Source organism: Python bivittatus, unplaced genomic scaffold (assembly GCF_059951505.1).
Source record: "Python bivittatus isolate LINGU-HERP-01145 unplaced genomic scaffold, Pbiv_v1 ctg000080_np1212, whole genome shotgun sequence".
Lineage (NCBI taxonomy): Eukaryota > Metazoa > Chordata > Lepidosauria > Squamata > Pythonidae > Python > Python bivittatus.
The window spans coordinates 54524164-54540922 of record NW_028277035.1 but is presented as its reverse complement, the minus strand read 5'-3'; the positions used below and the strand labels follow the sequence as shown (position 1 = coordinate 54540922).

At 39.1% G+C, this 16759-nt stretch overlaps 1 protein-coding gene across 1 annotated transcript in view; it reads right to left on the bottom strand.

The window, feature by feature from the left end:
- Nucleotides 1–9557, bottom strand: part of SYN2 (synapsin II) — a 143873-nt gene extending 134316 nt beyond the window's left edge. Inside the window, exon 1 of the mRNA XM_088134116.1 lies at nt 6088–9557. Within this exon, the coding sequence (XP_087990242.1) occupies nt 6088–6479 (392 nt within the window). The 5' untranslated portion in view covers nt 6480–9557. The remainder of the gene's footprint in view (nt 1–6087) is intronic.
- Nucleotides 9558–16759: the final 7202 nt, after the last annotated feature.

The following is a 16759-nucleotide window of genomic DNA, read 5'->3' as shown; positions in this document are numbered from 1 at the left end:
GTTTGGGCTTTGGACTGGATCCATAGTAAGAGAAGGTTGGCAGAAAATACTATGATACTGGAACAGGGGCCCCTGGTAAGGGGCCAAGGTCAGGGATGACCTCATGGAACAGTCCACCTTGGATTAATAACCAGGGTTCTATCACATGCTGGTAGGTAAACTTGTAATTTGTTCGCACAGAACCATGCTCACAACCTGCTATTCCCAGTGGTTATCAGCTGCCAGCTGGGATTGGGCTTTGCAGCCAAAAGTGTAGGAGGCAAAGCACAGAATTTGAGTCTAAGCCCAATTCTGCACCAAAACATGTTTGCTGGAACCAATAAAATTGTGGTCAATTTCTGAAATATATTTCATGTATCTTATTGACACTCATTTCTATTCATTTAGCACTGCCAGGTAGACAGTAAGCTCTTAGATCACTATTGCTTTACCACATATCACATGTACTATTATGAACATTTGTCCAATAAACAGGCAGGGGTCAAAGGCAATCATTGAAATATTCAGAATTACTTATGATATCCAAAAACAGATAACTCTCTACAGAAAGCAGATAGAGTACTTGCATGCATGTATTTCTAAGAAATAAATATTACATAAAATAAATAATAATGGTGCCATACCAATATCACGAATACTTTTCTAAATAATTTTAATACTAAGGAAGGTTGCTTATATTCACTAGTGTCCATTTAAGATAAAATACTGGAATTTATATTTCTTCAAATCTTTAGTCTATAACAGCATTCTTGTTGATGGCTATTATATCATCAACCTAGAACAGTTCAATCAGTTTTCATTCCATAGCAGTAGTGGAGTAGCGACTAGTTACCCATGTTTTTTCTACAGCTATTCAGATTGTCAGTTAAGCAGATACTTTTATAGCAGCCATTCCCAACTAATTCTCAGTATAGACTGTATGAGTATATAGGCAGTTACTTTATACATTATAAAATACAAAATATAAAGAAGGAAAAAAGATCACTATTCCCAAAGTACTATTTCCAGACATAAAACAAATAAGCACATTCATCTGTCAAATGTCATGTGTGAGCTATAATAATGCAAGTAGCCATGGGAACAGACATAGAATTTGTTTTTATGTGATGCTTTCATAAATACACTTAACATGAATGAACACTGAATCTTCTTATTGCTCTCTGTAATTCGTTAGGCAACTGAGTTGGGAATGGAGGTGTTCTCTCTGAAGAATTGGTCTTAGCTATTGTTCAGACCCCTTGACTTTCTAATTCTATTTTTCCTCTACAGACAAATAAAGCATTTTCAAGAAGAAAAGCGCCCTACTTGCACACAAAGACATCTGATTATCCAAGGACCATTACATAGATACAAGGCGGCAAGCTTTCCATCATGCAAGGTGTGGTATTGAAGCCATTCCTGTAGAAATGCTGCCACAACTGCAGAAGTTAATGGAGTTTTCCTTTTCTATAAAATGGTTGTTAGAACAGAAACAATACAGCACATATCTATAGAAAAAGAATACCAGATTCATGGACGTCAAAATACTACACATGTAATTTCTTAAAGCAACACATTCAGTTAATGAATTCATTATAAGATTTTTTTTTTTTTTTATCCGCAGTCAATCATTACCGATTCTGCGGCGACTGCCTGGACGAGTCCCTGCAGTTTTCACAGTGAGGTGTTTCGGAAGTGGTTTGCCATCGCCTCCTTCCTAGAGCAGAGCCCAGCTGGCGAGCACAGGAGGTGGGGTTTCTGTTGCTTCACGCCTTTTTGGGCGTGCGCGGGTTCCGTGTTACCGGCAACTGGTCCTGTCTCCTTTGCAAGGCGCCACCAGCATTTTTCCTCCCACCGGGGTGAGAGTACCCATTTATCTACTCACGTAAGTTTTCGAGCTGCTGGGTTGGCAGGAGCTGGGGAGGAAGCAGGAGCTCACTCTGCTGTGCGAAGCTGGGCTCGAACCGCTGAAGTGTCGACCATTTCTGGCCAGCAACTTTCAGCGTCATTAAGCCGCTGCACCACCATGTCTCCATTATAAGATTGCTTTGACTTTATAATAGTATTTATATCTCTTTACCTGAGCATACTCTTTAAAGATAAACAAATTCAGAAGGGATTAATGCTATTACTCAAGCCATTGTGGAAGGAAGGTCCCTAAACTAATGAAAAGTTATGTGCAATAACAGTGGTTTAATTATAAGAAAGCAAGAGGAAGAGACTAAAATATTAAGTTTTTACTATTTCAGGCTACAATGCATCAAACTAAAATATCTGCTCCTGTTTTTGTTTTTGTTTTTTTAAATACAAATAAACATGCCTGGGATCCAGAAACTTGCAGCCTGGATACATGTATTATTGAAGTGAAACCCACAATAATCTATGAGGCTTAGTCCCAGATGAGGGCATATAGTATTATATTGTACCCTGAGGTATAATCTTAAACAATTTACTAGACAATAAATTGCCACTGAAAGCAATAGCAATAAAGTCCTATTAACATACATTGGATTGTGCTGTCCCTCGTCTTAAACCAAAAACTGGACTGGCCCATTGCTATACAAAACATTCTTCTTTTTCAAGAAATAATACTTTATCTAAAAATGTATACAGTACATGCTTGACTCCTCCCTCCCTTGTATGAAAGTTCTTTTCATGAAGGAAGCAGCAAAGAAGTATATGATTTACAAAAGGAGAAGATAGGATTTTCCAAATTCTTAACATAATCTGCTAATTATGAGACCAACATTTTGGGGAATTATGTTAAGCTTAATTTATTTCTGAACTCTCTTATTTGGAAACTGAGTATAGCACTGCATTAAACTGATTGTTTTAATGCCTTATAATTGCCCCTAATATTTGTTGAATTTTTCTTTCATTTTTTAAAAATTGCCTAAGTGCAGTTAAGCAAAACACAGTAACTACAGGCAACAAGAAATTAAAGGCAGGTAAGTACATGGAATCTGACTGAAGTAAGTTAAGTGGCTGGCAACTAGGGTGCAATCAAGATACTAAAGAAGGGAAGCATTTTCTTACACTCCCACCATAGAAATGCTTTAGAAGATGAATGGAGCAATCTAACCCTCTGTCAAAGCCTAGTAGGTTAGTCAAATGTGTTGCAGGCTAAGGTTTGTATGTTGATTTATAAACAAGGAAATCTGAATTCACAGATATATAAGAGAAAATATTGCATGTAGTAAGGTTATAGTATTTCTTAATGCACCATGTTTACATAGAAAAATAGTTGGAAATTTGGCTAAACACAGAAAGTTGTAACTGCAGTGTTAAGAAACATTGTAAAAATCAGTTTTATGTTGGAACTGCTACTAAAAGAACATTAAAATATTTTGCAAATCTAATTAACTTAATATATTATTTGTTATTAATATTCTATATCTTAAAATCTAAATACTCTGCAAACAACTATAATCACCTTCTTACAGGCAAACCATGGTATAGACATCTACTAAATTAATTCACATGGTCATACAAATTAATATGCCGCCCAGAGTCTCTTTTTGTGAGATGGGCGCCCATATAAATGTGATTAATAAATAAATAAATAAATAAATAAATAAATGCCATAATCATTATACTAAACATAAATATGTATTTCCTAGAGAAGTATATGTCCCATAATATGTAACTTCAATTTTCTGTTATATGATACAATTTAGCAAATCTTCTGCAGACCTATTTTGTCTTCTGGCTTTATACAGGAGAGCCTTCAGAGAAAAAAAATAACAGCTGTTTTCCACATAAGCTTTGTTATTATATCTGTTGATAAACAGAGAAGTTTCACAAATTTCACCACACCTGCAATTTCTGAAACCAAATTTACTCTAGATTTGGAGAACCAAAAAATGATACATTAACTACATGTTACATAAATAGACGGATCTGTCAAAACAAATAGAAGACAATAACCAAAGGTTCACAGGTATAATTAGACTCATAGAAAAAAACTTTATATTATGCAGCTCTAAAAAGCCAAATGAATATGGCACCTGAGGAAATGTTTGACAGTTGCATTTTTTGGTTTAGACTTTAGTGCATTTTACTGGATCAGATAAAGCCCTTCTAAGCTACCATTCTGTTTTCACATCGGGTACCAAATGTCTTTGGAAATTCTTAAGCAAATCATGAAATGTGATTATCATCTCATATTATTTGTCCCTGGAATGTGTTATCCAACATATAAATCCTCTGAACATGGAGGTACTCATAGCTAATTGTCATAAACCTGGCACCTTACAGATAAGTTATGACTGCAACATGCGAATTCCCAGCTATGGGGCCACATTACATCTGAAAGACTCAAGGTTTGAAAAGCTATCACAAAGTGACCTGGACTTGAATTTAAATCATGCTTTATCATAAGTTATCAAACATTACAACTTATAGTTCTTTATCTTTTTATTGCTATTTTGAGTTAGTTATTAAAAAGTTAAATTACCTCTTACTGTATTTGTTTCCTATCCTTACCTGTCCTTTCCACATAATACTAAGAAAACGAAAACCAGGGTAATCAAATGAGACAGTGAATCATTAACTGTTTTTCATCAACATTCAACAATAAGTATATGTATACACACACAGTACTATATGTGTATATAAAAAGATTATTAAAAATGGAAATTGATAATATGTAATAATGACTAGTATTGCATCTGTTAAAACCTAATTAATTTTCATGCACTGACACACAAACATCTAGATAGATACCTCTGCTAACTTGTTGCAGCAAACACAATATGGCCACTTTGTTCTTGTCTAATGACATACTGTATGGGATTGAATTTATTTACTCCCAATAAATACTCCTATGTAAGCATATACCAAACATAGCAGCCGTTATGTCTGAGAACCATGTACAGGGCTACATTGTTAGAATCCTATTGTGACACCTTTAAAATTAATAAACCCATTGTAAAACAAGCTATTAATGGCCCTAAAAGAAATATATAAATATGGTTTTGTTAAACAGTAAAACCATGAGATTTAAAGTATTCTACAAAATATGCCTTTTCAATAATAATTCAAAATAATTCTGTATAGCATCTTCTTTCTTATTAAAATACATGCAAATATATCTTGTCTTGCATAGATGAACTTAACCAGTTTAGCTTCAAGTAATACTGAATGTAGCTCCAGACCAGTCAATTGTGTAAATATTTTCAAGAGCTTCAAATAAGATCTAGCCCAAGATGTAGATAACCCAGAAATTATTACCTTTAGGCACAGTTTTCATATTTGATATTTATCAATTCGTTTTACAAATTTCATTTTTGTGAGCAGAGATTAAATATATTGTTAAAATAATTTCAAGCTAATTCAGAATTTACTTCCCTAGACCAAATATGTAAAATTGTCTGGTTCTTAATATGACAGATAACCCCAAATAAAATTAAACAGCTTGCTGCTATTCAAGTGAAAAATGATCATGTTAAACATTCAAGATATGTAGGCAAAGTTCATGATATACCCAGATTGTTTTTACATATGTGTGAGAACACACACATACTTAAATTGTGGTTTCACACACTTCGTCTCATAGGCTTCGCCTTTGATGTGGTCAAAACTATTGTCTCATTCCACCATTTCCAGAATATTCCTTTTACTGGTTGAGAAAAGCCTGAGATCTGCTCCTCGAGTTCTCTGATGCCCTGACACATTCCTCAAGTGTACCAAACCTGGAAACGGCAACTTCCTAGCGCACATACTCCCGGCCAAACATGCACATGTGTAACGATGTCATGTGATCATCTACAGGCAGGTTGGATACCTCTTTCTGCTCCCTCCTGTGGCAGTCCTTTGCAGGAAGGAGATAAGTTGGAAGTGGCCCCGAGCCCGCTCAGGCCAGAAGCAACCCACCTTATCCTACATTACTGCTGCCCTTCCACCTTGGCAAGCCAGCCTCGGGGCCATGCCCTTTGGCCTCACTGCAGCCCAACGGGGGCAATGCCACGGGCAGGGGCTCTTTCCGGCCCCGGGGTGGCACATTCCCGGTCCCTGCGCGCTGCCGCGGCCACGTCCCTCCCGCGCAGCCAGGGCTGGCGCTCCTCGCCCCGTAGCGCTCCTAGCTGAAGGAGGGATGGGGCGCCTTACCAGTCCGTGTGCGGCTCGTCGATGACCAGGAGCAGCTTGAACTTTCTGGCTGCCGCTGAGGAAGCCGAGGCGGCGTCCACCAAGCCCGCCGAAGCTGCCGTCTGCTTCACGGCGTTGGAGAGGGAGCTGAAGAAGCTGCTGCCCACCGACTGCTGCTGCTGCGGCGCCGGCGGCGGCGGCGGCTGAGACGGCTGAGGAGGAGGCGCTGCTGGCTGCGGCTGCCTGCGCTCCGAGGCCGGGGAAGAGGAGGAAGACGCTGCCGAAGAGGCAGGCGGGACCGCCGGAGGGGGAGGCTGTTGGGGCTCCGGCCGCTGCAGGTCGGTCATGTACCCATTGGGCAGGTTGGCGATGAAGCTGCTGTCCGAGAGCCTGCGTCGCAGAAAGTTCATCATCTGGCCGCCGCGCGGAGGGAGGACTGGCCGACGACGAGGGTGCCTGCCCGGGGCAGAACGGAGGGCTGGCTGGCGGGTTTTCCGCGCTGCCCGCCGCCTTGCTGGGTGGCGGAGGAAGGGAGGGAGCAGGAGCGCTGCCGCTGCTACGTGCGGAAGCCGCCGCGGCTGCTGCTAATGCCGCCGCTTCCCCGCTTGTCCCGCCCTCCCGTCTCTAGGTGGCAGCCGCCCAAGCGGTAGCTGCCCAGCGTTGGTTTGCCTCGCTCTGCTCTGAGGATGCACGGGCGGAGGGAAGCGGCGCGGACCGCGCCCTTATCGCCCGCCCCGAAATCGGCGGGGGCCCCCCGGGAAGCCCGCGTTCAGCCGCGGAGCCCCGTGTCGGCGGAAAAGCCTCCGCGCTTCCGGCATCCTCCCCGCGCGCAGAACTCCTCGCGAAAACAGCCCTGCTCCTGTTTTGCCGCTCTGCGTGTTTACCTCAGAGATGCCTGGGGCGGCGAGGTCTCCACGGGCCAGGGTCAGCCCTGCCCCGCAAAACTGCTGGCATTTTGAAGGAGAGGTTCTGCTTCATCTGTGCAAAACAGCGTAGATAGCTGTTGTGGGAACTCGAGGTCGACCGTCATGGCACTTTTGGCCCGGCACTGTCACGCGAGGGGCTGCCTGGCGCAGGTCCTCAGCGGTCCAGGCGTCCCCTTCATGTCTGAAAGGCAGCACCTACGGGGAAGATACAAACGATCGCCCTTATTTATTTTAATCCTATCATGTGGAAATGGCACCAACGCTATAAAAACAACAGCCCAAAATATTTAACATTTAATAGCCAAATCAGTGTTGGGGAATCTCAACATGAATGGCTCTTTTAACAGATGACAAAACACTTGCACCATATCCCTAAGGGCAAGTCACATTACCAAGCTGTCAAGGAGAAGGTCCTTTTAACCCTGTCAGAAGGAGCTGTTCCTCTTTCAAAGTTTTAATTTATTTATGATATGATTTCTTAGGCTATACCCTAAAGATTGAAACTGAACATTTGCTATGGAGATTAAAACATTTCTGAATAACAAGAGGGAAAATCTTAAATATAGGTATGAGGGGACGTTCTCACTTCCATTAGCCCATTAAAGCTTCTAGCAAGTATATCAGAGAGGCTGCAAATAAAAATGAAAAGGGTGGAAAGAGTTACATAAAGTGCTTACTCACTGAATCTCTTGTCTCCTACACCTGCACAGCACAGTATCTCTGATACTAATCCATGTCTATTGTTTATTTCCAGCACCTGCAATTGCCCATGAAAGATCATTGAAGGTGTCAGAAATAATAAACCCCCATCTTGAGCTGTTGAAGACCATCAATAACAACAACAACAAAACCTCTCTAGGGTAGAAAAGGTAGATAAAATGTCATTTTCACGTGATACATGGATTCTTAAGGTAGGCACAAATGAGATAAGAATGTAGGGGGTATGGTGAGCACAGTTAAAAGCAACTTTTCCTCAGGAAAAGAGCCATTTACTCTGGCATCCCCCAGTTCCACTTGTGCAGATGAGCCAAATGATGCTTACATGAAAATAATCATATATTTTTCAGCCTTTTGAACAAACCCACCCAGAGGCAAACCTTTATTTGCTAGAAATCTGCAACACAAATGCAAAGGAAAGCATTCAGATAACTGATCCTCCATAAAAAGAACATAATCTTCTTGTTTATTATAAGATATTCTCCAGCACTGACACAATATATTATATTTTGCAATATATTTATGTCTTTTTTGGGGGGTGGGAAATTAATGCAAATGTATTAGCCTTTTGCATAAGAAATTTAGCTCTGCTAGATTCAGATTCAGTCATCTCTTAAAAATGCCAAAACATTTTAGAACATTTCTGTAGAAAAGAATATAAAGGACAGTACAATGCACTGTACCTCTTGTCGGTATTTTTCTATTTCCTATTACTAAATTCCTGGCTTAGAGTTCCAAAATTCCATTATCACCTGAATACATTTCTGGTCGGAATTGAACTTGGCAAAGGAAGAACTTGATGGGTCAAGGGTAAAGGTGGGATATATAATTTGCAGCCAAGCATTGGGGGAAAAGAGGCATGTTTATGTATGGCAAAGTTACCTGTCACTTTGACACAGCCAGCCAATATGACCAAGCATTTTGCTGCCACCACAGAATGATGATGGTGGATGATGATGATGATGTTGATAAACAAATCTGTTTTTAAAAGAGCACTTGGAGTTTTTAAGGGCTATTTTATACAATATTTTCAAATGTTCTTATCCCTATTATCTTATTCTTCTTTCTGTGAAGACTTGCTTAATGAATTCATAAGGACAGCTGCAGGAAAACTGATTTCTATCTGGAATTTCTTTCGGATAATGAATACAGTATTACCAAATATCACCCAAGTTTATTTTTCTTATTTACTGTATCAGTGTTTATTGTATACATATTAATTTTTGCATGTTATGGTTAAAAGCTTATTTATAGTCCTATTATTGTAAATCACCTTTACATCCATAAGGTTGAAGTGAAGTTTATAAATACTGTTAATTAAGAAAACATAAATATAAATAGCAGTACTATTTTAAATACTATTTTATAATGTTCACAGCTTAAACATTCTTCACAAGCCCCAAGCAGTTTACTGGTCTTTTGCTGTGAATGCTAAACAGTGTCAGTATGCTTCTCCTAGAGCGATGTTACTCATCATATCAGTTGCTAGTTTGGTCATGATGCAGTAGCTGCCAACTCTATAAACAACTATCTCTGCATGTGATTAAAACAACTAAAGGAGGAATTTTTAAGCAGGCACCATATGGTAAATGTGTTTGTGAATCCATCAAGAGAGCCAGCCATGATCAAGCAATCACAGATTCTGTACGATGATATATATTCTCTGCAATTTAGCCCAGGTTGATCACTTATTACCACCAGATCCACTGAATAAATCTGAATCTCTGGATGGAAAATGTATTCCAAGTTGACTTCATTGCTGCAGACTTTTACAGTACAAACCTTCTTTATACATTCCCATGGCTAAACTATCCCGAGCTAAATGCTATCACCCTAGGATAATTTGGTTAACGGAATCATCCAGCCAAGTGAAATGGAGAGTTTTATCATGCATCACACCCATTATTGTTGTATAGCACAAAGCTGTGATCTAAAATTGTCATCCATAGTCTCATGTTTGATTCTTTTAATAAATCTTGGTGCATCAGTTCTTCTGAAGCATTCTCCTGTTTTCTTCAATAGTAGAGTTCAGTGAAGAAAAAAACGGTGGAATCAAAGACTGACAATGACTAAGGGAATCCATTTCCTCAGTCCTGACAGTCTATTCAAGTCTCATAGTTTGCAAAGAAGAAGATTTTCAGTGAGGACTTCGTGCTATATAACTGCAAAGAAAAAAAAGTCTGGCATCTGGGGGAAAGGGTTGTTCTGTTGTTTTGTTTTTATTGGTTATTATGAGCCACTTAGGATCACTATGTGAGATAGGTGGCCATATAAGTTCTTTAAATAAATAAATGCTGACAGGGAAAAGTTTTTCTTCATCTCTCAAAAGACTGGGGCCAGGCCTTTCAGTTAATGTAACTGGAAAAAGATTTATAATAGACTGAAGGAACTACTTTTTCACACAGCAGACAATTAACCTATCCAGTCCATTAGCACAAGACATGGTGATGGCCACTAACTTGGATGGCTTTAAAAGGGAATAGGATAAAATCACAGTGGACTTTTCTATCACACACTATTGATCTCGAAGGCTCATATTACTTCTAGAGTGGGGACAGCATGTCTTCAAAGATCAGTTGAAATGGAACAACAGGAGAGGCATATATCTCCATCTCCTTGTGAGAATCTCAGATGCATCTGGCTGAGCCCTACAAAAGACAGTGGGCTAGGCCTTGGCCTTATCTAGCAGGGTTGTTCTTATATTTTTATGTAATTCCAAATCCATGTGATATTTACTGATACAACATACAGTATAATCAGACATGAACAAAGAACCAAAATCTGCACTCCTCTATAAATTACAAAAGGTTGTTTATTGCTGATCAAATATTGCATAATACCTTAAATGTACCAAATGTGAGGTAATCATGGGGGGGAATTTATTTTGGTTTGTTCTGTGAAGTAATTGCCCTTTGAATTATGACTGCAAGTAAACAAAGAATTTGAGAAGACAGCAGTAAATGAAGCATAACACTTAATTATGGATACTGATTTAGTTTATATTTTCCAAAATATTCAAATAAAGAAAAGAGATATAATCTGTAACATAAGCAAGATTAAAGCAAACTAATAAATTAACTACATAACAATGTAAGTGTTAATATTTACAGGTTGAGAAAAATGTCAACTAAAATTGAATGTCCTAGTTGCATGATTTAAAGTTCATAGAAGTGGGATTACAAGTTCTGATCTTCAGCACAAGGCTGAAATGACATCAGGATAATTGCACTCTAAGGCATATGCAGGGGAGGATCAGAAAAGTCAAGATGCTCGCACTATCATGTATCACAACCTGGCCCTTTTTTACATGTGTGTGATGTGTATGATACATGTTTAAAACAGGTGAGCTTTGTGCACATGCCTAACTCTCTTGACTTTTTTGATCTTCCACAAACTTCCCTGATTGTACCCTAGCACAAACAATCGTCTCTGTTACAGCTTTTTGAGCCTGACCTAAACTATAAGATATTAAGGGAAGAACAAACATTAACCTCTATGGAAAATTATAACACATATTAAACAACACAAAATTATGAATCTGGGTTACAGTTTCAGGTAAGTCACAGTTACGCCAATTGAAGTTCCCAGTTTGGATGATATGATAAGCTGCAATACATGAAAAACTGAGCTATATATCCTTGTGGTCTTGCTGTAGTAATAAAACTGCTGTAATCTAATGTTTGGACTTGGACATGGGAGACCTAAGTTAAAGTTCCTACAGAACTTTGGCCACCCATGAATTTAGGTCCTTTCTTAAATTACTCCTTTGAAAAAATGTTGGTTTCAAATGGTGTGTACTATTCTGAATACATGAAATGTTCTTTTTGCCAGTGTGCATGATGGTGGTAGCCATCCCATTTATCATTAGTATTTAATATTCCACATTGTTATCATAACTGTTGACAAACAGATGATCCATTCCTTGACCTAGTCATTGAGCCATCATTATCAGCCCCTCCTTGGTCTGAGACAGAGAGAACTATCTTGCCTGGGCACATACGAGACACTTCACCACTGCACTGCCTGCCTTCCAGTTTACTTGTACTTGGACGGAGATTCCTTTCATCCCAAAAAATCATATCTTCTTCATTTGGTCTGGGTTTTTTAAACCTTGCTTTCCTGAAAAAGCCTTATGGCCAGGGTCCCATCACCTTTCAACAGCCTTTGGGGGATGTTATTTAAAAAGAGAGTACCTTGAGGCAGTGAGCCTGCTGCCAGTCCACTCACAACCCAAGGAATAACATCACTGGAAGCTTTCTTTCTGGAAACCTCTTAGGAAATCCTGAGATCTATAGATCCCGCAATCTGTTTTGCTGGATTATATTTATACAAGTATCAAGAGGGAAGGGGTATTTAATGGGGAAGAAACCCGTACTGATTTCATTAAAGCCAAGTATTAAGCTATGCAGTAGTTGAATGGGGGAAAACGGGAACAATTCTGGGAGCAAACAATGAAATAATCATTTATGAACGCAATGGCTGATTATAGGGAAGCCTTAATACAACATTCTGTTTCTAAAGAGAGAATAATTCTAGCTAGCTTTAGAGTATTCTGAGTGAGAATTATTGAAAAATAGATATGAGTACTATCTAAATATTAAATGAAGCATTATTGTTTCTGAAAATAAGAAACATATTATTTCTTCACTCATCCAGACTAATGAAACAATATGTGCAATTTAAGTGTGTGAATCATATCTGGGCAAATTCTCCTTCAGGTACTGTATTTATAACAATAAGACGGGAACCTCAAAGGCAAAACACTTGCATATCTGTATGGCTGCATTTGAAATAATATCCCAGTCTCCTGTTATTGACATGCATGGAATTGTTCTATAGCCTTCCTGGAAGAAATTAAGAATTATTTTAGTGGGTTAGATCAAGGTTTCAATCCATCTTCAGCTCCAAAATATATCTCCCTCTATTGCCAGACAACTTTTAGAAAAGGTTGTTTTTTTTTTTTGAGACACTACAATATTTCCAGTACAAATAAAAACAAAAATCAATTTTCTCTTTTTATGTTGAACTTAGATACCTCTTCCCTAAACACTACATGAAAGTATTTAGGGAGGAGGAATCTTGTGCATCAAATTTTATGCTAGATTTTACTCCATTTCTTTAGGTATCCTTTGAAATGATTACAGAAACTCTATTAATGTGTCTCTCTGTGTGTATGCACATTCTGATGCAATGAATTTATGATCTTCCTTTTTTAAATCCTTTGCCTTTTCTAAGTATGGTAACATGAAAGTCAAGAGTTAATATCTGCAGTTACAGTAATCATTGAAGCAAGTGTACCATGAATAAAAATCTATTTTTATGATTACAGATATATTCTTGGCCATCTGTTAATCAGCTTGTCATTATGCCTTTTAAACATTATTTTTCATTTCATTTCTTTCTTTCTTTCTTTGCTTACATTGACACAACTAAGCATCCCAGAACTTAATTATCTGCAATTCCTTTTGGCTATTTAGTTACAACTGATAAACTCTTTCATGTAATCACTTGTTTTGGTAATCAATGAAAGTTGGACAGCAGATTCAGTTTTATATTTTCTTCTTTCAAGAGGAGATTATTGCTAAAACCAAAGCTGTTTGACTAAGGCAAGTAACCAAGTGAAATTCGAGAAGTATTATTGGTAAAATTTGGAGTGCAGCCACATGAAGTTCAAAGGAAGGTGGACATCTAGACAAATATAATAGACCTTTGTGCTTGTATCCTGGCTGGAGATGGTATCTTATGTGTTACACACACTTCTTTCCTCCCATGTATTCCAGCTCCCAGAGTGATACATCAATGCTTCTTTCAATTTGCTCTCCTTCCAAAGAGAATCATTTTGCAAAAAAAAAAAAAAAAAAATCATCAATGAACTGATCAGTGACTTTTTAGATCAAAATTTCTACTTGTAGGATGAAACCCTATATACTTTTTCACAGAAGTAAGACCCATTGAACTCAGTGATTCATACCTCAACTAAGATATGTATATGATCCCACTGTTGGCTGAAATCCAGTGGACACTTACTGTTTTGAATTCAGCAGAGGTAACTATGGCAGCACTTAAGTTATTCCGTAATAGCATTGCTCATACTTATCTATGCCATTTCTTTTATATCTATTTTAACAAAAGTAATATTCAGTAATGCTGCAAAATATGTGTGCATATCTGAAGCAATTTAAACTCTTTAATCACTTATTGTGAACAGTTACTTGACTTAGTTAATTAACTTTTAATTTGAGTTTTAAAATAAAATAAGCAATAGGCAGATTTTAATAAAAGAGTTACAGTCTTGTTAATTATGTTGTACTTAAAGCATTAACTTATAATCAAAACACCTTCAGACTGAAAGAAGATTGGAGGGTTTATACTCCAGAGCAACACAACTAGGGTACTGTAAAATATTTTATACTACCTTATTCTGTAATTCTTTAATTCAAGCTAGTCATAGCAAACACTCTTTTCCAACAACACAAGAGACGACTCTACACATGGACATCACCAGATGGTCAATACCGAAACCAGATTGATTATATACTTTGCAGCCAAAGATGGAGAAGCTCTATACAGACAGCAAAAACAAGACCAGGAGCTGACTGTGGCTCAGATCATGAGCTTCTTACTGCAAAATTTAGGCTTAAATTGAAGAATGTAGGGAAAACCACTAGACCACTCAGGTATGACTTAGATCATATTCCTTGTGAGTACACAGTGAAGGTGATGAATAGATTTAGAGGATTAGATTTGGTAGACAGAGTGCCTGAAGAACTATGGACGGAGATTCGTAACATTGTACAGGAGGCAGCAACTAAAACCATCCCAAAGAAAAAGAAATGCAAGAAAGCAAAATGGCTGTCTGATGAGGCTTTACAAATAGCTGTGGAAAGAAGGAATGCGAAAAGCAAGGGTGAAAGGGAAAGATATAAACAACTGAATGCAGATTTCCAGAGAATAGCAAGGAGAGATAAGAAGGCCTTTTTAAATGAACAATGCAAAGAAATCGAGGAAAACAATAGAATGGGGAAGACTAGAGATCTCTACAAGAAAATTGGAGATATGAAAGGAACGTTTAGTGCAAAGATGGGCATGATAAAAGACAAAAAAGGCAGGGACCTAACAGAAGCAGAAGAGATTAAGAAGAGGTGGCAAGAATACACAGAAGAACTATACAAGAAAGATCTTAATGTCCCCGATGTCCACGCTGGTGCGATCACTGACCTTGAGCCAGACATCCTAGAGAGTGAAGTCAAGTGGGCCTTAGGAAGCATTGCTAACAACAAAGCTAGTGGAGATGACAGTATTCCAGCTGAGTTATTTAAAATACTAAAAGACGATGGTGTTAAAGTGCTGCATTCAATATGCCAGCAAGTGTGGAAAATGCAACAGTGGCCACGGGATTGGAAAAGGTCAGTTTATGTTCCAATTCCAAAGAAGGGCAATGCCAAAGAATGCTCAAACTATCGCACAATTGCACTCATTTCACATGCTAGCAAGGTTATGCTCAAAATCCTACAAGCTAGGCTTCAGCAATACATGAACCGAGAACTACCGGATGTACAAGCTGGGTTTCGAAGAGGCAGAGGAACTAGAGATCAAATCGCCAACATTCGCTGGATCATGGAGAAAGCACGAGAGTTCCAGAAAAATATCTACTTCTGCTTCATTGACTATGCAAAAGCCTTTGATTGTGTGGATCACAACAAACTGTGGCAAATTCTTAAAGAGTTGGGAGTACCAGACCACCTTACCTGTCTCCTGAGAAATCTGTATGCGGGCCAAGAAGCAACAGTTAGAACCAGTCATGGAACAACCGATTGGTTCAAAATAGGGAAAGGTGTATGACAAGGCTGTATACTGTCACCCTGCTTATTTAACCTATATGCAGAGTACATCATGAGAAATGCCAGGCTGGAAGAATCACAAGCCGGAATTAAGATTGCAGGGAGAATCATCAATAACCTCAGATATGCAGACGATACCACCCTAATGGCAGAAAGTGAAGAAGAACTAAAGAGCCTCTTTATGAGGGTGAAAGAGGAGAGTGTGAAAGCTGGCTTGAAACTCAACATTAAAAAAACTAAGATCATGGCATCTGGACCCATCAATTCCTGGCAAATAGAAGGGGTAGCAATGGAAGCAGTAACAGACTTCATTTATTTGGGCTCCAAGATCACCGCAGACGGAGACTGCAGCCCTGAAATTAAAAGACGCTTGCTCCTTGGGAGGAAAGCTATGGCAAACCTAGATAGCATATTAAAAAGCAGAGACGTCACCTTGCCGACAAAGATCCGCATAGTCAAAGCTATGGTTTTTCCAGTAGTAATGTATGGCTGTGAGAGCTGGACCATAAAGAAGGCTGAGCACCGACAAATTGATGCCTTTGAACTGTGGTGCTGGAGAAGACTCTTGAGAGTCCCCTGGACTGCTAGGAGGTCAAACCAGTCAATCTTAAAGGAAATCAACCCTGATTGCTCATTGGAAGGATCGATAATGAAGCTCAAGCTCAGATACTTTGGTCACCTAATGCGAAGAGAGATCTCTTTGGAGAAGACCCTGATGCTGGGAAAGATTGAAGGCAAAAGGAGAAGAGGATGGCAGAGGATGAGATGGTTAGATGGCATCACTGAAGCAATGAGCATAAAACTGAGCAAACTCAGGGAGGCAGTGAAGGACAGGAAGGCCTGGCGCAATATGGTTCATGGGGTCACGAAGAGTCGGACACGACTTAATGACTAAACAACAATACAGCCTTGTTTCACTCCTATGACAAATTAGAGCCAGCCAGTTTTCTGTCAACACTTCATGCTAGACCAGATCAAGAAACAGACTCCACAGGAAGACTAGAGCTATACTGTATTGAAATAGACTACAATAACAGAATCCTGCAAGTCTTCTCTTCCCTCCCGCTTATACCCCAGGGAGTCAGGTGGGGGCTAGTCTGAGACTAGCTGCTTTCCTGCCTCTCTGGACTTAAGACATGTTGCTTCTGCACCTGGTGTTTCCCTAACAGCTTCTGGATTCCTTCTCCAAGATCATGTCCCTGCTTCTCT